This window comes from Dioscorea cayenensis, chromosome 19 (assembly GCF_009730915.1).
Source record: "Dioscorea cayenensis subsp. rotundata cultivar TDr96_F1 chromosome 19, TDr96_F1_v2_PseudoChromosome.rev07_lg8_w22 25.fasta, whole genome shotgun sequence".
Taxonomy (NCBI): Eukaryota; Viridiplantae; Streptophyta; class Magnoliopsida; order Dioscoreales; family Dioscoreaceae; genus Dioscorea; species Dioscorea cayenensis.
The window spans coordinates 26,345,154-26,364,339 of record NC_052489.1 but is presented as its reverse complement, the minus strand read 5'-3'; the positions used below and the strand labels follow the sequence as shown (position 1 = coordinate 26,364,339).

The 19,186-nt window shown below is 36.9% G+C and overlaps 2 protein-coding genes across 8 annotated transcripts in view; one reads left to right on the top strand and one right to left on the bottom strand.

The window, feature by feature from the left end:
• Nucleotides 1-4,109: 4,109 nt before the first annotated feature.
• Nucleotides 4,110-8,342, top strand: LOC120283891 (zinc finger CCCH domain-containing protein 53-like). 7 transcript variants are annotated; one of them, XM_039290683.1, is made up of 9 exons: nucleotides 4,110-5,615; nucleotides 5,699-5,884; nucleotides 5,977-6,162; nucleotides 6,245-6,342; nucleotides 6,427-6,720; nucleotides 6,812-6,962; nucleotides 7,211-7,351; nucleotides 7,464-7,536; nucleotides 7,665-8,342. In XM_039290683.1, exons 1-8 carry the CDS (start codon nucleotides 4,687-4,689, stop codon nucleotides 7,495-7,497), a joined length of 2,019 nt encoding a protein of 672 aa, XP_039146617.1. In that variant the 5' UTR covers nucleotides 4,110-4,686; the 3' UTR covers nucleotides 7,498-7,536; nucleotides 7,665-8,342. The 7 variants fall into 7 exon arrangements, with proteins under 7 accessions (XP_039146617.1, XP_039146623.1, XP_039146621.1 ...); XM_039290689.1 differs by having other exon boundaries at nucleotides 4,687-5,615; nucleotides 5,977-6,156; nucleotides 6,454-6,720; XM_039290687.1 differs by having other exon boundaries at nucleotides 4,687-5,615; nucleotides 5,977-6,156; nucleotides 6,445-6,720.
• Nucleotides 8,343-10,972: 2,630 nt separating this feature from the next.
• The window catches only part of LOC120249292 (protein MOR1), a 17,293-nt gene continuing 9,079 nt past the window's right edge, over nucleotides 10,973-19,186 (bottom strand). The window contains exons 18-39 of the mRNA XM_039257797.1: nucleotides 18,062-18,141; nucleotides 17,926-17,941; nucleotides 17,581-17,676; nucleotides 17,391-17,492; nucleotides 17,182-17,283; nucleotides 16,706-16,888; nucleotides 16,506-16,617; nucleotides 16,144-16,220; nucleotides 15,970-16,049; nucleotides 15,268-15,333; nucleotides 15,001-15,127; nucleotides 14,183-14,305; nucleotides 14,031-14,108; nucleotides 13,778-13,936; nucleotides 13,543-13,701; nucleotides 13,307-13,404; nucleotides 13,051-13,207; nucleotides 12,865-12,981; nucleotides 12,205-12,300; nucleotides 12,011-12,082; nucleotides 11,655-11,925; nucleotides 10,973-11,576 (exon numbers count right to left, since the gene is read on the bottom strand). Of these exons, the coding sequence (XP_039113731.1) occupies nucleotides 11,317-11,576; nucleotides 11,655-11,925; nucleotides 12,011-12,082; nucleotides 12,205-12,300; nucleotides 12,865-12,981; nucleotides 13,051-13,207; nucleotides 13,307-13,404; nucleotides 13,543-13,701; nucleotides 13,778-13,936; nucleotides 14,031-14,108; nucleotides 14,183-14,305; nucleotides 15,001-15,127; nucleotides 15,268-15,333; nucleotides 15,970-16,049; nucleotides 16,144-16,220; nucleotides 16,506-16,617; nucleotides 16,706-16,888; nucleotides 17,182-17,283; nucleotides 17,391-17,492; nucleotides 17,581-17,676; nucleotides 17,926-17,941; nucleotides 18,062-18,141 (2,631 nt within the window). The 3' untranslated portion in view covers nucleotides 10,973-11,316. The remainder of the gene's footprint in view (nucleotides 11,577-11,654; nucleotides 11,926-12,010; nucleotides 12,083-12,204; nucleotides 12,301-12,864; nucleotides 12,982-13,050; nucleotides 13,208-13,306; nucleotides 13,405-13,542; nucleotides 13,702-13,777; nucleotides 13,937-14,030; nucleotides 14,109-14,182; nucleotides 14,306-15,000; nucleotides 15,128-15,267; nucleotides 15,334-15,969; nucleotides 16,050-16,143; nucleotides 16,221-16,505; nucleotides 16,618-16,705; nucleotides 16,889-17,181; nucleotides 17,284-17,390; nucleotides 17,493-17,580; nucleotides 17,677-17,925; nucleotides 17,942-18,061; nucleotides 18,142-19,186) is intronic.

Below are 19,186 nucleotides of genomic sequence, written 5' to 3'. Positions count from 1 at the left end.
TAATATATTTTTCTTTCTTCTTTTAATTTGTAATGGAAAGGGCAGTAGAACAGTAAGACAGTAAGTGAATAGTAAAGAGAGGCCAATTATGGAGGCAATTTGATTGTGCCCTGCTGTGTGGGTCCTCAAACTTTGCCTAATCTTTTTTTTTTCTCTTCAGCCATGACCAATGCTCTGTCTGAGCTAGTGGCAAATGAATGCTGCCACTGATGATGATGATGATGAGCTCCACTCACAAACAAAGCTTTTAATTCATTATTAAGTTTTTAATTAACAAGTGCTTGATGATAACATTAGTCTTGTGTTGTTTACTGTTGTTTTCTGCTTATTAAGGGAGAAAAAATGAAGTGCACTTTTTATAATTGAAAGAGAAAAAAAAGATTCCTTTGCATGAACTTGGCAGATAAACATGGACTATGTTTGCACTTCATTCTTTCTATGTCTCCTTTGACAAAAAACCAGGTAGATTAAAAGGAAATAAATAAAGAAACAAAAGTGTGGTTTTATTCTGCAGTAAAATCATCATATCATAAGAAATTTCAACCACAAAAATCATTTGATTGTTGACTTTCAGACAGCAGAAAAAAAAAAGAAAAAAAAGAACATCATGGAATTTTGTTTTTCTCAGTTCTAATTGAAGCTAATAAAAAAACAACTCATTTCAAACTCTCATTTCACTCAAATATAAGGTCACTTTCTTACCCATAGTCAAACAATGCTTTCATATCTTCACATACATCATCAGATAATCACTTGGGTGGATTGTGTATATCTATTACTTGATTAAATTATTCTTCAGTTTACTAATTAATTTAGACTTTGTACAACCTTGTGATGGTTAAGATAATAAGAGTAATATAAAAACAGTGTTTACAGAGAAACAGAATCTTTGTAGTTTTTAAATGAAGAGTTGAAAGCTCAATTTGTGGAAAATGTTTGAGCTTGATTGAATCATTTTTATTTTGTCAAAAAGACATATTATTTTTTGGTAGATGGTTTAGATTGGGATGAGTTGTTGGATAATGAAGAAGGTGGGCATTGAAGATGTATGGCTAGCTGGATTGATGTATCAAATTGTCAATTTGAACCAGCCCTGATAATGAGATGAGCTTTGTCTCAACATTTGAAAGCAATGTTAAGGTTTCCAACCAAGGTGACAGATTCAGCCGCATTGTCTTTGTTGACATCCTTAAATGATGAAAGGAAAAAAAAAAATCACATTCATTAAAATAAATTAATATGATATATATGAGTTAAAATGCTATATTTAATCATTTGTTTCCTCCATTATTTCAATTATAATCAAAATTAATAATATGTTTTATTTTTTTATTTTTTCATAACCCGGGATTCTCATATGTGCACAACATGAGTCGTGACATCCACCATTAAGCGCTCTTTCAATTTTTTTTAAAAATTCACTAATATCGGAGAGAGTATTGATGCTGTAACTGAAACACCAATGTATCACACATAGTGATCTAGATCATTAGCTGACAAAAAAGACTAGTTTTTGATTTCTCGTGGATGTCCTCACTGGAGTCTTTGTCCATATTCATATATATATTTATCTTAATTTTATTCTGTTATTTGTGTAGGAATTTCATTTATTATCGCTAATCTATCATTTTTAATATGTTATTATTTTGCTATGCTGCCCAGCTTTTTTTTAATATTTTTTTATTAATATTTTTGTAGTGCATCCATTTTTATTTTTTTTTTTAAAAAACAACAACTTTAAAAGCCATAATAAAATAAACAAAGAAAAAGAAAGAACAAACACAAATAAGTAAAAACAAGTACATGGATTCAGTGTACTCAAGACACTAATATAAGAGGGAGTGGATTGCATTGAATATGAAACCAAATGGTCCAACAAAAGGCAAGATGGAATCCTAAAAATCTTTTTAACCCAAGTTGGTGGATGGTCAAATAATGAACCTAAAGAGTCCAACCCAAATAACAGTCTAGAAATTTAATTAATTGGGTCAGGTCACCCTCCCAACCATTGAATTTAGGGCACATTCAAGTGATAAGACTTGTCCATTGGCCATTGCCTTGCCTTTTATTATCAAATTTTCACCTCACCTAACCAGAAACCCTAATTAATCTAATCATTGCCCATCTTGATGATATCTCTCATTCAAAGTAAGCTGACCATTGAGAACATCTCAATTCCACTTTGGACTTTGATTGGCCATAAATTAGTTTTGTAATGTGGATAACCCAATTAACAATTGACACATTGGATAATTTGCAGTATAATTCTCTAATTAATCATGTTAGTTAATCAAAGGAGATATGTGTTTAATAAAGCAAAGCCTTATCATGGAGTATCACTTATTGAAAAGTTGAATCAACTGCCAACTTCGTAATTCCATGAATTATGTGATATATATATATATATATATATATATATATATATAATGGAAATTTGAATGATAGGTTGCTCTTTCCATTTATACCCCCTTGTAAAATTTTAAAAAAATTCCTTAATTTAACCATATGATAATTACATGAATAAATATACTTTCAAATATAAATTTATTTTGGGTTTCTTTTACATGTATACCGCGGAAAATTTATTATGTGTACACAACTTGATAAAACCAAATAAAATATATACGCCTAAAAATCAAGTTGTTTTTGCATGTATTCCTTGGTGTCCGACATTCTCCATTAAAATATTAAAATATGTTATAAATTATATAAATATTGGTATTTTTAATAATAAAAATATATTTTAATTTAAAATTTTAAACTATCTCAATATTGTTAATTTTATTAAGATGCAATAAATAAAATTAGTTTAATTTTTTAAGGTATATAAATATATAGAAATATTGACTTAATCTCAGTTATAAATTTTGATGATTAAGATGTAATGAATAAAATGAGTTTAACTTTTTTTTTATATGTGTAAATACATATAAAAAATATTTATTTAATGAGTATTAAAATTTTTAAGGCAAATATACACATAGGTTTTTTTTGTCATTTAATATGCAAATTTTAAAGGTATGCATGATTTTTAGTTTTAGTGAAAAATAAAAATGTAATAAAATAAATTTTTAATAATATGCAAATCTTCTTTTCAATAAAACAAAGACAAAAAAAAACATGTTTTTATAAAGATTAAAATAAAAGAAAATCATCACATGTATACATACATGAAGCAGCGGAATTTATGATATTATTATTATTACTATTATTATTATTATTATACATGTAATTTCAAAATTGTAGGTGTGTAATATAAGTGTGTAAAAAATGAATTAATTTTTTTTATGTAAGAAAAAAAATGGAAGAAAAATAAAAATTTACGTAAAATTCTGATTTCGTGGAGACTCAGGATTAAAATCTACATAAAGTGATTGTACAATATTATTGAGATTACGGATATGTTTTATATCTATGCATGTTTCTGACTATTAAGTGTTAAATATGAGTGTTTGAGAGTAAAAAAAAATAAAAATAAAATAAATTAGAGGGAGAGGTTTGGCACGTGGGAGGGGAGCACGTGAGTGAGAGTGGGTGTGGTGACCACAGGGAGGGAGGGAGGACGCATGTGATGGCTCTGAAAGAGTCCACTTTAAAAGACGACCCGTCCGGTTTTATCGCAGGGCCCACAACCCTCTCCCCGGGCCCAGCCCACACCACCACCAACTTAAATCACACACATATCATCTCATCATCTCATCATCTCTCTCAAATCAATATCCCCATGAAATACATTATATACCATACTATTCACCCATCTATCCATTTATCTTTTATATATATGTATATATAATGATCATGGTGATGATGATGATGATGTATTGATGTCCATGATGGGTCCATGACCAACATAGATACAATTATGTTAATTATGGTATTATTTAACAAATGTAACCTCACTTTGTCATTGTGGAATGGCAACACCAACAACCACACTGCCACTGCCACCACCACCACCACCACCACCAATACTTCCTCAATATAAAACAACTAACAAACCCTCAAAAACTGATCCCTTTACTCTCTCTCTTTCTATCTTTCTCTCTTTCTCTCTTTTATGTGTGTGTGTATATATATATATATGTTTTTACACCTAAACAATAATATGTAAAACAATAATGATAAATAAAAACACCTGTTTTATTTTTTGTGGGAGAGAAGGGAAAACCAAAAATTTGCTGCATATTTGACCTATTAAGGAGCAGAGATCTAGATCTATGACCAGACAAGGCCACACCTGTGTTGTTTAGTGACCTATTTTAGAGAGTGAGAAAGAAAATGAATAAAAAGAGAGATTTTTGTATGTAGAGAGAGAGAGAGAGAGAGAAAGAGAGAGACAGAAGACAGTGCTGCCTTGGGAATAGTGCAGTGCAGTAGCCAGTGAGTGTGCAGGAGTGCTGCTGCTGCTGCTACGATAAATCCAATGAAAATTAACGGAAAAAGAGAGGAAAAAGTTGTTTCTTTTTTTTTTTTTTCCTCTTTTTTCTCTTTCTTTTTTGTGGCTCTGTGTTTTCAAAATTATAGCAATATAAACAAGAGAGGAGGGCAGTATCAAACGTTTTGGTGCTTTCCTTGTTTTTAATAACAAGGCCAGTGTTCGGTGGAGAGAGAGAGAGAGAGAGAGAGAGAGAGAGGGAGAAGAAAGGAAAAAGGAGGGAGCTTTGAGAGCTCTCTCGGAGGTGAGAGATGGATGCGTATGAGGCGACGAGGGTAGTGCTATCGCGGATCCAGGCTTTGGACCCGGAGAACGCTGCGAAGATCATGGGTTTGATCCTTATCCAGGATCATGGCGAGAAGGAGATGATCCGCCTCGCATTTGGTCCTGAAGCCTTGCTTCACTCTGTCGTCCTTAAAGCTCGCAAGGACCTTGGTCTTCTTCCTCTGTCTCGTCAGAACTCTGCTCCAAGACTACTCTCTGCGCCTCCGCCCCTTGCCGTTAGCTCGCCGTCTTGGGCTTCGCCTCCTTCGCCTTTCTCCCGTTCTAATGGTGCTGGCTCTGATGAGCTGCAGAACACGGAGGAGATTCATAGTCCAGCGCCGTTTTTTGGCGCCGGAACAGGGGCGGACCTCATGGATGAGTTCCAGCTCCAAGACCAGCTCTCATTCCTCAACGAACAAGGCTCGGCGGCGAACGCGATGCTTGGAGGAGCGAAAAGCAGCGAGCTTTACTTCGGGGACGTCGCCGCCGAGTGCCGGAGCCCTGGTGCGGGCAGCGACGGTCTCCTTTTCCCTTACTCCATGGGCTGGGGCGGCGCAAACGGCGCACACCATCGCCGCAGCTGCTCGGTTGCCGACCTCTGTCTCGGATCCGACGCCGGGTTTGGCTGGAAACCGTGCTTGTACTTTGCCAGAGGTTACTGCAAAAACGGAAGCAGCTGCAGGTTTCTCCACGGGATCCCCGACGACGCATCGCCGGGAGGGAAGATAGACGCCACTGCCGCGGCGGCGGTTGAACAGCAGTGTCATGAGTTTCTCATGCGTTCAAAAAGCCAGCGAGCCTCTCAGCTGATGGCGTCGGCGTTTCCTTACTCACCAACAGGGTCAGTGATGCCAGCATCTCCTTCTTCAAGCAAATGCATGAGCTTTTTGATGCAGCAACAGGGGGAAAGCCAAAGGTACCAGCTTTCCATCAAAAGCTCAAGCCTTTCCTTGTTATTTCTTCTTATAAGCTTTTATCTCACTGGATATGGGATTCCAGGGCGGCCGCGGCGGCGGCAGCGGCGGCGTTGATGCTTGGAGGGGAGGAGGCGCACAAGTTCATGGGGCGAGCGAGGATGGAAAGCAGAGACTTTGGTGGGTTAATCAACCCAGGGTCTCGGCAGATCTACTTGACTTTCCCGGCGGACAGCACGTTCAGAGAGGAGGATGTCTCCAATTACTTCAGGTTTGTGTTGGATGATGAATTAGAGAAGAAAGAGATAGTGGAAGAGAAGGGCATTTGAAGCTTTTAAGCTTATTAGTTTTGTTTTTGCGAAGCATCTATGGGCCTGTGCAGGACGTGAGGATTCCATACCAGCAGAAGCGTATGTTTGGTTTTGTCACCTTCGTCTACCCAGAGACAGTGAAGCTCATCCTGGCCAAGGGGAACCCTCACTTTGTTTGTGATGCCAGAGTTCTTGTCAAGCCTTACAAGGAGAAGGGCAAAGTCCCAGACAAGTTCAGGCACTCTTTCTGTTTCCTCATTATTCTCCATTCTCCTTTTATCCCTATCAGTTATCACTCATCTTTTATTTCTTCTCTCTAGGAAACAGCCCCAGCAACAGGGGGAAAGAGGTGACTTCTCTCTGTGTACAACTCCCACTGGGATGGAATCCAGAGACCCTTATGATCTTCAGCAACTTGGTATGTAAATATATGTATGCAGATAGAGAGAATATTATCTCTTGCTCTCTACTAAAGAGAATTCATTCAGTGCTTACTGTGTAGCTTGTTTGAACTTTGAAGTGAGTCCAGGAGCTGGGAGGATGATGTACAGTGGTACTAGTGTTGCTCAGGAAGCATTTCTGCGAAGAAGGCTGGAAGAACAGCAGCAAGCTGCTGAGCTTCAGCAAGCTATAGAGCTTCAAGGCAGACGTTTTATGGGTCTCCAGCTGCTTGATCTCAAGGCCAGAACTCTGGCTTCTCATATGAATCCCTCCATTACTTCAACACAGGAAGAGGCTGCTCCTCCGCCACCGCCACCGCCACCACCACCACCACCACCACCACAAGCTACTGAAGGTATGCGTATAACCACATGATAGTATAGATTCTTATCTAGAAAAAAAAAGTTGTGATTTTTAAGCTTTGTGTTTTGGTTTTCTGTTTATAGATAAGAATGGTGGCTCTGCTGCTGGTCCTGGTGCTTCTGAGCAGCAGCAGCAGCAGCAGGTGCAAGAGGTGACAGTCAACGGCGGTGGTGCCGAGAGAGAGGAATCTGGTGGTGAAGCAAGCCCCAATGAAGATAGTGATTTCCCAGAAAGGTAAAACCAGTGCTGCTTTTAACAAAGTAAAGCTCTGTTTTTTCAAGTAAAAATCTATACTTTAGTGCACTGTTGTTGTAGTAGTTGTTGTTGTTGTTGAAGGCCACACAACATAGGGAAGCGTGAAACAGTGAAAAATAGCAATAACCATGTTATAATAATAATTATTATTTTTACTATTACTATTTATTGTTTTTGTTTTTCTATCCCTGCTCTACACTTGCTTAACTTCACCATGACGGCAGCAGTGCAGAGCACAACCTCCCTGATAGCCCATTTGCATCCCCAACCAAGTCCTCTTTTACTCCTACTTCCTTCTCCAGTCATGAAGATATCATCCCTCAGATGAACACCTCTTCTTTCAAATCATGCTTCTTCCCAATTCCCAGGTAGTACTATTACTATTCACTAGTACTAGTCAGTAGTCAAGCTAAACATTTACTGCTTTTGATTTCCAGAGATCTCAAGCAAAGTGTTTTGCCGTTTTCATTAATTGTACAGGTTATCTTCCGGCCATGGAGCTGTAGGAATGTGAATGGAGGTGGAGGGAAGAAGAGACAGAAGTCCTCTCACAGTAAGTGTTCAGTCCTTTTCCCCAATCCTTTTCATTCCACTAGCCCAGTATTCAAGACTGGATGTAGTGGTGATGTTGATGATGATGATGTATTACTGATGGTTAGTTATGTCCTTATTATCAATTAGCAGGAGAGATAGGAAAGGAGAAGATATACAACCAACAGCAACAACAACACCATTACCAACAAGCACAAAAAAAAAAAAGGAAAGAAACAGCAGGAACAAGTGATAGGTTTCCTTGTTTTTTTAGTCTTTTAGATCTCAGTTTGATTAGCTAGCTAGTTAAATAGAATAGAAAGCTCTTTAGTCTTTCTCTCTCTCTCTCTCTGTGCTCACTGGCTGTATAACAACTATATATTATAAATACTATTTTACTAGTTGTGCTACCTACCTTTTACTTAGCTTTGTAAGGTACCTTAGTATATGGGAACAGTAGGACCAGCCTACCAACCAACCACCAAGAGTTTTAAAAAAGGAAAAGAAGAAAGAAAAATACTTACAACATGGTATAATGGATCCAGAGAGTACAGACACCAGACTGAAACACTAGATGGAAAAAGACACATCAGAACAGCATCAGCAGCAGCAAGAAAGGATAGTAAAGGGTCCCATGCATGATAAAAGTAGCCAATGAAATCATCATTTCACTCCTCTCCTTATCTTCTCTTCTTTAATTTTTTTTTTTTTTTTGCTTGCCACCTTAACTGTTGTATCTTTTTACCTTTAATCAAATGTAAGAAGAGCAGAGAGAGAGAAGCCATGTTGTTTAAAAGAAAATGAACAGTAAAAGCTTTGTTCAAACTATACATACTTTGACTCTCTCTTGCAGTAACCTTTGTTTTTTTTTTGGTTAAAGTATCCAATGTTGGATTGATTGTATGTGTGTGTTTTGGCATGCCAGTTATTGGTTTGGGGGGATTGATTGGGAGGTGACAGTGGATGTAGTGGTCCTTTTGTGTCTGTGTTTTGAGTGATAATGGAGAGCTGAATTCCATGAGAAGGGAACAGCAGGTCCACAGCCAGCTCTCTTCCTTTTTCTCAAATTTGGAAAGGGATTTGGCTTGTGACTTCCACCCATGATACCATCCTGATTGCTGCCTCTTGTTTATGTATTTATAAATCCAGCAATCATCCTTTTAAAAGACCATTTCTTTTCCTTCTTTGCTTTCCTACCCACTAGAAATTGTGGTGGAATCTTGTCTTAAAGATTTCAGTTCCCTTTTCAGGGTTACAGGGATATATATATATATATCCTTTAAGAGTTTAGAGAATTTATTTGTTGTTGGAGATCAAACCAAAATTTCCCAACTTATTTTATGTCATCAATGTTATATATATAAATGTATATATGTTTTTTTTTTACTAAAATAAGTAGGGGAAAATTGAGAAGTGACTTGAGTTTCTCAATTTTAGTTTAGAGCCAAACTATATTGTGTAGAAAAAATGGTCATCTTTGTAAAACATAACCAATTTTTCTGGCTCAATAAATTAAGAAATTATGAATGGAAATGCATCCATTCAAAGAGAAAACAATCCATGATGAATGAATGGAATGTAAACATGCAATTGCTAAAAAGGGAAATTATATTGATTAAAAGAGGAAAGGAAACCCCGTTCCCCAGAACAGGGGATATGAAGGTGTTGACGTCCTTTAATATATATATAAATATATATATAAACTAAGAACATGAAAAGAGATGGATGTATTCAATTCCATGTGGTCCTCTTTTATAGTGCTCTTGCCTCAGTACTCAATACTAGACAAACAAGAGCTATGAGCAATGCATGATGCTCTTCTACTCTGCTTCTCTATTCATGTGTTTCTAGATAACTTTTTTTTTTTTAAACTTTTTATTGCATATATGACACTTGATAAAATCTAAAGAAAAATATATATGTTCCCCATCCAAATATGAAGGTCCTTGTTAAATTCAAGCATAATAATGTGACTGTTTTGTCATTAAAGAAGATCCACAAGTGTTTGCAATGGACCATACATTGGCAATCCACATCAAGAGGTCCCCTCCTATTTTAGGCTTCATATCATATTGAAACACTTATATATATATGTGTGTGTGTGTGTTGTCAAATTTCTCCCAACCAAGAGAGAGATATATACCTACCTTCCTTCTCTCTCTACCAACCTAATGGACCCCCCTTTAAAATATATACAAGAAGGCATGGACACATAAAATAAATGAAATTAATAGAGTTGTTGTTGTCTTTATTGTTTTTATTACTTGTGATTTTTTTATTTACCATTCAACATGCAAGTAGATAGTACTGGTTCAACTCAGCTTAATAAAAAAAACATGGGAGTGAAGAAAGAGGCAAGAGAGTAGAGAGATTCCAACCAATCAAATGTCTCTTTCTAAGCACTGCTTGCATGTGCTCTTCATGTGCTTCTCTATGTTATATTATACACTCCATGGATGCCTTCTTTCCCACCACATTATTAAACAATACATATCATAAATATGAAGGGGAGAAGCCCAATGTTTATTGTAATAAGATGTTTAGTAGCATACTTGACTTGTTATTAATAGGTTTCTGACAAGATATGTATTAGCACTACCTTGTTGATTTATATAAGAAACAAACAGGTAACGCTTGTAAAACAAGGTTGCATTGTCTTGTTCATCTTATTATGTCATGTTACTTCTTAATAAAATCTAAACTTAAATAAAGGTTGATGTAGTATTATGGTGAGGTGGTTATATTTTTTATTTTCAAGAAGTTTGGATTGTGTAGTGGAATTGCTTATTGCCAAGCTATTCTAGTGTTGTATGGGACCTGACTGTGTCTGGGTATTCAATAAAATATGAACTTACATAATCTTAAAAAAAAAATAAAAATTATGGGTTGTTGAAGCAGTATAAATCCAAACCGAAGAGGTAACTAATTCCTTAATGAAGTATAATTTAAAATAGATTCTTATAAATTTCTTATGAATTTTACAAGATAGAGGAACCGTCAGTCAATTAGCTACCTACCATATGTATAGTTTAGGAAAACCCTCTGTGAATTTGGAAATATTTGCTCTTTTTAATGTACTTAGGTTAGTATCCCAATCTCATGGTCCAAATTGAAAGTCCAAACCAGGAGATTAAGCTCTCAAATGTGTATAAAAATCATAACCTGCGGCTAGCCATATTACCAACTTAGTTATTTATCCTAAAAAATTCTGAAACTTTTGGACCCTGTTAATTATATACAATAGATGGTAAAGCAGTAAGTATGAGCCTAATTACAAGTAGGAGACAGTCCGTTTAAAAGATATATATATAATATAAAACATAAAAAGCAAAGCTTCAACCATTTAAACTTCAAGCTTTTGTTACCTGTGGAAAGAAACAAAGATCATCAAATCTCTATGGACAATAGATAGACTGAAACACAAAATGTTTTCATAACCTCATTGATACACAAAAACGGATAAAAAGAAAAATCTTTAGCAAAAGAATTGTGTCAGGATTCACTTGTAACATCATAATACATAAATGGTGGAAATAATATGACAAGCACAGCCTGGTTGATCTCATTCCTAAACAAAGCCACCCCACCTGAAACAAACTGATTGAGATACATCAATATAGCAGGCATGACTTTTTTTTTTCAAAACTCTAATTTAATGGTGTTCTAAAATTCATTTATCGCTTCGCTACTACGCACACCTCCCGCTCTTCTTTCTGTATCGCTCTTGCTCTTGCTCTTGCTAACTTTCCGTATACAATAATCTGTAAGGTTATCAATTTCAATAACCCATCATATCTTCATTCTAAAGCGGCTCAAGTGAACCACTTTTTAGCCTCTCCATCCGGGCTTGCAATCCAGATAATGCCTTCTCATCCATGGGTAGGACATTTGTGTGCACAGGAGGCTCAGCATCAATGCGGTCCACCATTCCATGAGGTACACTACCATTAACAAATGCTAATGATCGGGATCCAGCATCCAAATTCCCCGCAGCTGCTGCTGCTTGAATGGATTTCATCCGTTCTCTAATAGCATCCAATGTTCCAGGTGTAATTGCTGGAGCTGTTTGATAACAAAGAAATAGTCAGCAATGAAGAGTAGGCATAGGCATCTGAAGTGAGTGAGAAGGAGAATCTCAACCTCCAGATGGGTATCTATCATGCCGATCATCCCCCAACTGCCTAAAATCAGAAGAATCAATTGGGCCTCTGAAGGCCATACCGCCAGTTCCGTCGTCTTCCATATAGGATGGCAGCAAATTGCTACTCATGTTTTCAGGTTTTACATTCAGAGATTTTGTATGTACTGGTGAAAGAGGTGCAAATTTTGGACTAGTAGTTAAAGTTAAAGGAGGAGGAGTCGACATAGGGAGGCTTGAAGGAGTTCTCCCAGCAGCTGCATTCTTTTCCATCTGCATGAACAGTGCAGAAACCAACTAAGCAGAGACATTATCTAGAAAATACTCAAAAACATATAAGCAAGAAGGACAAGATAACCTGAGCTAGGCCATCCCTTATATAGGTTCTGAATGCCTCACTCGCATTCTGGAGTTGAGCAAAGATATCGACCTGCGATTATATATAAAATACCAGCCACAGCAAAAAATAAAATAAAATAAAATAAAATAACTGAAACAAAAAATAGATCAAATAAAAGGTGCCATGGGGAAAAAAAAGAGGTAAATTCTCACCTTAGGGTATAACTGGGTGATACGGTATAGCTCATACAAACCAATTGTGCATGTCTGCTTATCACCAATTTTCTTGAATACAGCAGCCAGCTCTTGCTGTTTTGTAAAGTAGAACAGTGAACCAAACTAGAATGGAAAATAGAAATGAAGAAAAGCAGCTGCATGTCCCTTAATAAGTCAAAAGGACAGTGTAACATTTCACATTATTTTATCCTAAGAGCGTTGAATAATTTCAACGTAAATAAGAGAGAAGAAAATAAATTCTAAGCCAGAAGGAAAGCAAAACCAACAAGTACCAACAATTTGTAACAAAGTAGCTTATAAAATTGAAATATTAGAATTCACTCTCAAACAAGCTGGACCTTAAACCACCATGCAGCTCCATAAGTCTATGGCCCTTCATACACCAAGCCTCATTTCACTTGTTTCATTCTTCACTACCTCAAGAAAAGACTGAACATTCAAAAAGTAGATAAAAACCAATCCTATTTCTTTCAGATCACTAGTGTTTTTTCTTCATGCATCCAATCAAAGGAGCAGTCTTCCATTTCTTTAATTTTAATTGAACTTCCCATAGATCAAACACAGCCAAAACCTCCCAAAAATTAAACAATAAAGAAATAGGAAGTAGACTACCCCTTGGCAAAATTCAGTACACACCTTCAATTGAGCATCTGCTGAATGGGATGTCGTATTTGGGCTGTTTGAAGCAGAATCCCCCCAATGAGTTTGTCCAATGGGACCAGAAGGTGTCAGCATTCGAGCAGCAGCAAGAGTCTGAGAGAACATTAATGATTAGTTTTCTTGTGTATGCGCCAACACTGAACAGTCTAAAAAAGGAATCACCTGAAGATTTAGGTCAATGTAGGCAAGAATAATAGGCTGAGGTTCCATGTCTATCGGGACCATGGACAGGTGGCCCTTTATTGCAGTCCCCCGTAATTTGACGAGTTCATGCAGAACTGTTTTTACCATTCGCAGTGGCTTGTCATCAGCCCCAGCCCTGTCCGATGTAATCATAAAAACAAGACCAAGATGTAAACAAAGATGTGCCAAAACAATACTGCAATACTGCATTATTAACATGAACAACAAACCATACCTTCTCCTAATCTCTTCCATCCCCAACTCTTGCAAATATACATGAATACTTTGAAGAATACGATCAAGATCAACATCGTAAATTGTGCTCTGAAGGACCTGATGTTACATCACATATGAAGAATATCAAAGCAGGTATATACTAAAATTAACATAAGCATACACATATACATGCACATATACATACATATATACCATATTGACAAGAAAAGTTACAGTCACTGATTATTTAATTACCTTGGTGAGTTTGATCAGACATTTAACAACAAGATCTGAAAACTTTTGATTCCTAGTGATGAAGGCCTCATTTGAAGCAGGTGATGGCCACCTTGAGGGGTCCAAGGGCCTCAATAAGTTTATCAATACAACAAAAGATGATGTCCTTTCTGCGTTGTCCTGCGCATAGTTGTTCAAATTCATATTATGATAAATAAAAGCATAAGTAAATGGATATTATAAAAGAAATACTAACCAGAATTTTAAGCATCAACACATTCAATGCTTTCAGAAGTTGACTCCCATCATCCATTAAAGGGACTCTTTCATCTAGAAGCCATAGTAGAAGTTCGGTTATCAAGTTATCTAGAGTACTCTCCTTCACAGCATGACCCAATCGCTTGATCTGGAATGTCTGTAGCAATACCAACCCCAACATATTGTGTCACTAAAGTTCTTGACTTATACAAAGTCACAATTCAAGGCATGAGAAAATGAATGGAATATACCTGCATAAGGGTGTTCAAAACATATTTACAAGATCTAGAAGAAGCTCCTGAAAGGCTAAAGTTGAAGGTCTTGGGCACCTGCAAGAATGTAACAGTCATGGGTAATCAACAGAGTAAACTCATCATTGATGTAGAAAGAATAGGGTTAATACCATAGCTGCAAGGCATTCAACAAGCCTGTCAGCCTCTTTTGCAAGATCTTCAATGACACTGTTCTCAGGATCAGTTGTGGCTTGTGTCAGCTCATGGCAGATCACTTTCATACCTTCAACTGACTGCATTACGAGAACTTATAAGCTTGAATGCAATAAAAATCAACTTCACCAAATTACAACTTTATTTATTTATTTAAAAAAAGGCCATCCATTTCTCAGCATCAAAGTTCATAAGCTCAGCAAATCATTAAGGTTTTAAAAAAAACAAACATACACAAATGGCAGGTGAATTGTTTCAAGGGGATCACAAAGATTAGGCATTACATATAATCATCAACATTTCATTCTACATAAGAATTGCTACTAAAAATGTTAATATGACATTTTACATATTTGCGAAGCTGCAAAATCAAAAACAATAGACATCAAGAAATATCACTCATATATTGAGATGCATGGGATAAGACTGAGAGAGCTACTGAACTGTCTATCACCATTTATCTTCTGCTAGATGGCATATCCATAAGAGGTGATGTCCATTTCAAAGAACCACATATCCCTTAGTCTTGCTATGGGTAAGACAAAAATAAGTCATACTATTTACAAAAAAGACATAAGTTATATAAAAATTTTCATCAACTTAGAAGGAATGAAGAACAGGTAAAGGCTGCCACAAAAAATCACTTGTGTAACAAACGTATTCCAAATAACAAGAAGAAAAATGAAGTTAGCACACACACACAACCCAAATAGTAAAGTCGAAAACTACAAGTCAGAAATCCAGAAAGAATTCTACAAGCTATGCCCAGGACAACCTGCTCAGGTGAACCCATTGAGATGACATCAAGAGCTTCGTGCCAATCTGTCGGTCCATTTGCAGTGATCAACATTCGGGGTAAGACATGCCTTTCCACATTAGATTCACCATAACCAGGATTCACTCTGTTCCTATGCATATCAACAAGACCCAAATGAACTCTGAACTCTCATCAGACTAAAGAAGGAAAGAAAATCTAACTATACTTAGTAGGGAGGTTACAGCCATATATGACAAAGAATAGTATGCAACTCCTTGATTATACCTCATAACCATCGGAGCAGCTAGAGAACGTGATAGCAGTTCTCCACTCTGTTCTGCTACGTCCATTCTGAAGTCCACAAAGGAATGAAATTCAACCAGATATATAAGTATACAGAATTTTGATTTATATTACCCCGTAAAAAACACCTCCAGTACCAAATAAAAAGAATAAAACTAGCTAATAACAAAGTAACATCAAACTTAAACTTCATATAAAATGTGATGAAAATGTATGACTTCAACCAGGATTGAAGGCACATCAGATGAGTGTATGAATTAACATTTCATCATCAAATATGACATGTATTTATTGGCCAAATGACAGTTCAATAAAATTCCCAGTGTTGAATCACAGCTATAAAATTTGGATTTGGTTCAAGTATTATCATTGATCAGAGCAAATGATTTGAATTATTTTAGTTACAGTTTTTATGCCACGCCAATATCATTTCATTCCTTATTTAATAGAAAAACTCTAAAGCAGCAAAGTAGTTTTTTTTTAAGTGCTGATATATTCAATATTTTTTTTAAAAAAATCTTTATTATATTTCCCAACAAATCCAGAATACTTCATCAAAGTAGAAGTTCAAAAGCTAAAAAAAAATTCTTTGGAAGTTTGAACATTGGAGAATGATATATAACAAGCCCTAAATTAACAGATTTGCTGGAAAAAGCAATCACGCAAGAGAATATATGAGCTGACCCATTTTCTCTGACAGATCTCCTTAAAGCACCTCTGCCCTCACCAGGCTTCCCTTCTTTCCTCTTATCCATTTCCCGTGCCTGAAAATTGATAAAGGGATATGTCAAGCAAACAGAAAATCATATGTGAACTATTGTAACTTGGGTGTAATTTCAGTGGATGATGAATACTAACCTTCCATTTGAATCTATCATCAAGCATACTTTTCTGCGCGTCTGTTAACTTTCCAACATATCTCCAAATATCTTCTCCTGTAATGAGGAAGTAGGAAGTATAAATTAAATATCAGACTGAAAAAGATAATCCGCATGCTTAACCCTGTCGTTGGAGCCCATCAAAACCCTTATTTGTGCTCATAAGCACTTTTGAACTACAAGGCTTATGTATGTAAGACCTTACTAAATCTTTCATACTTGAAAGAGCATATAATATACCACAGACATAAGATCCAATTGAAGATTAGCCAAATGGCTATCAAAGATAGATACTAACTATCGCAGCTGCATTCTAGAATCTAAAGCACCAGAAACACATACCGAGACTTTTGTATGCAGTGGCCAATGTATTTAGAGCAGCTTTCCTTAAATCACCATCACGTTCTGATGTCAAACCAGCAACAAGTTGCAAAGATTTCAACTGTCCCGTGATCTGTAGGACAGATAATTTCCATGACTTATTTAAGACTCTAAAGACTGAAATATAGAAAAGGAAAAAAAAAACAAAACAAATAATCTACCTCAGCTCCATAATAATCAATTAAGTAGCCAACAAAATCAACACATTCTATTCGACTTCGATTATTCTTTGAACGTAAACCCTCCAAAACATATGGAAGGAGCTTTGATGCAGAATATATGTGGACAATTTGCTTCATAAGTTCACGCATTTTCTCCCGCACTTTTTCAATGTTATGCCCAGACTGCAGTATAACAAAAGATCATCAGCAAATAAAAGAAGCTCCAAAAAATGAGCTGACACAACAAACATTGAGCTCAAATTAACAAGACATACTTTACCCAAACATTGTAGAACTTACACAGCACAGCAACATCATAATAGAAACTAATTGCTGATTGAATAACATTTAATAACTAACAATGGAAATTTAATTTTATCAAATTAAAAGTTAACATAATTATCCATGACCAAGAAAACAAAAAAGCAGTTTCCATTAATCTCACTTCACATACAGCAAATATAAATGGAAATTACCTTTTCTACAAGGCATGGCAGAAAAGTTGCAGCTTCTGACTCAGTGAGAGTATAACCTTCATCTTTCAAAGTATCGACAAGTTCAGGAAGAAATTCCAGCACCTATCAGTCACTTACAATAATACAATGGTTAGCCAATAAAAATTTCAAGAAGACTTGAATACACCTAATTCAGAACGGCAAATGCAAAGTAGAAAATAAAATTCCACCTTCAGCAAGCATGTCGTGTTAGATTCACAGAACCGTAACACAAACCACCTCAAGAGTACATCAAGAAGCTCAATCAATTCCTTAATATTTGTCGGCAGAGCCTACAAAAGCAAGTAAAATTTTACAGTGACAAACAATCAAATATGGTTGTTAACAAATTTCAGCCAATGAATAGTAAACTAGATAAACCTTCTGTAGCAACTCTAGTCCATCTACTTGCTTCTTAAAGTCAGTGCTAAGAAGCCGTCTATGCAGATCTTCTCTGAAATATTTCATAAGATCAGCCTGCAAATTAAAAAAGTTATTAGACATCCTTTGACAATTTAAGGGAGAACTTGAAGACAAAATAGACAATAAATCATAGTTTTCATAATCCAAAAGTAAAGAAAGCCACGTAGTGCACCCACATAAGAACATGCTTCTAGACTTTAAAGAGGTGCAAGTTAGCACCATCCGATAATTTTTTTTTTAAAAAAAAAAATTTATTACTTGTGAAACTACTGGCAGAAGAGTCCTTTAAGTTGGTACACTAACCTCCAAATCTTTGAGACTTGATTTCTCAAGTGCTCATGAATTCTTTATTTTTTCTCCATTATGACTGTGGCCTGGACATCCTAGACCGAGAGAAATGATGGTGCAGCAAGTGCTTTATTATTCAGATGAAACTAACCAGCATGTAAAACCAGACAAGTAGCTGCATTCTCCATCTATCATAAGAATAGAAACTACTGTTTTGGAGAAGATAGAGATCTGCAGCCAGATGCCATGTGAAGTTCGTTGGAGTCATGCAGTCATCTGCGTCGGCTATGGTGTTCAGTGCACATCGTTCGGGCAGGTAAGGTCTGAGGAGAATCCGCATGGGGCCGGCCGTGGTTCTGTAGACAGTTTGGTCTGGTGCAGTTGCGCTGATAGCAACGTGATGCTGACCAACGGTCTTTCTATGTTGCGATGTGCTGCGCTGTTTGTTTGTGGAATACTAGCTGACGATATTGCATCATGTTCCTCTTTATCTTTGAATATTTAAGGCTGATCGGCGTAGATGCGGCGTCCCAGGCCTCGAGCAAAAGGTAGGGTCGTGGGCATGAAACAGGCATCAGGGTCGGTCTTAACGTTTCTTCATGCTGCTCCGTTGAATGTGATATCGAGTCTTTGCGGAGAAGTGCGCTGGTCGACCTTTTCTGTTCAGACTTTATTGTGCTGATCGCGGGCTTTGTTAACGTCAGGTTCAATAATGACCATGCGCGTGATATAAATTTTCGATGTTGGCGCGCTGAAACAGGAGAGATAAGGGAACATGCCTGGGAGGCTGAGGGTATCCTAATTTCTGAGACTAAAGGGCCACAGAGGGTTGACTCACTGACAGGCTGTTCCCGCCGACAAATTTCTGAGCTCAATTTTTTTGAGGCCACTCGGATGGTGCTAACCACAGGGTCACAGGCTGTTCTATGCGGTGCCGCCATCGGCTGCGCACCCCGGATTAGCGAAGCCGCGATTTATTGTCTATTTTGTCTTCAGGGTCTCCATGGAGGCAGTGAGGATCTGTGGCACGGTTGCCCGAGGCTGATCTTATGGTATTTCCGGAGAAGATCTGCGCGGTGCGCCAGCATGACGGAAACAGTGGGCGGACTGATGCGGGTTTATCTGTTTGTTCATTGGCTGGTGATGGCGACCATGTTTGGTGTTTGTCACTGGCAAAGTACTTTGCTTTGCCAGGCTGCCGGTACAAACCAGGGAGATGATTAACGCGATATCTTCTGGTGGATTTTGACGTTGACCGGTTCTAATAGTCTAACCC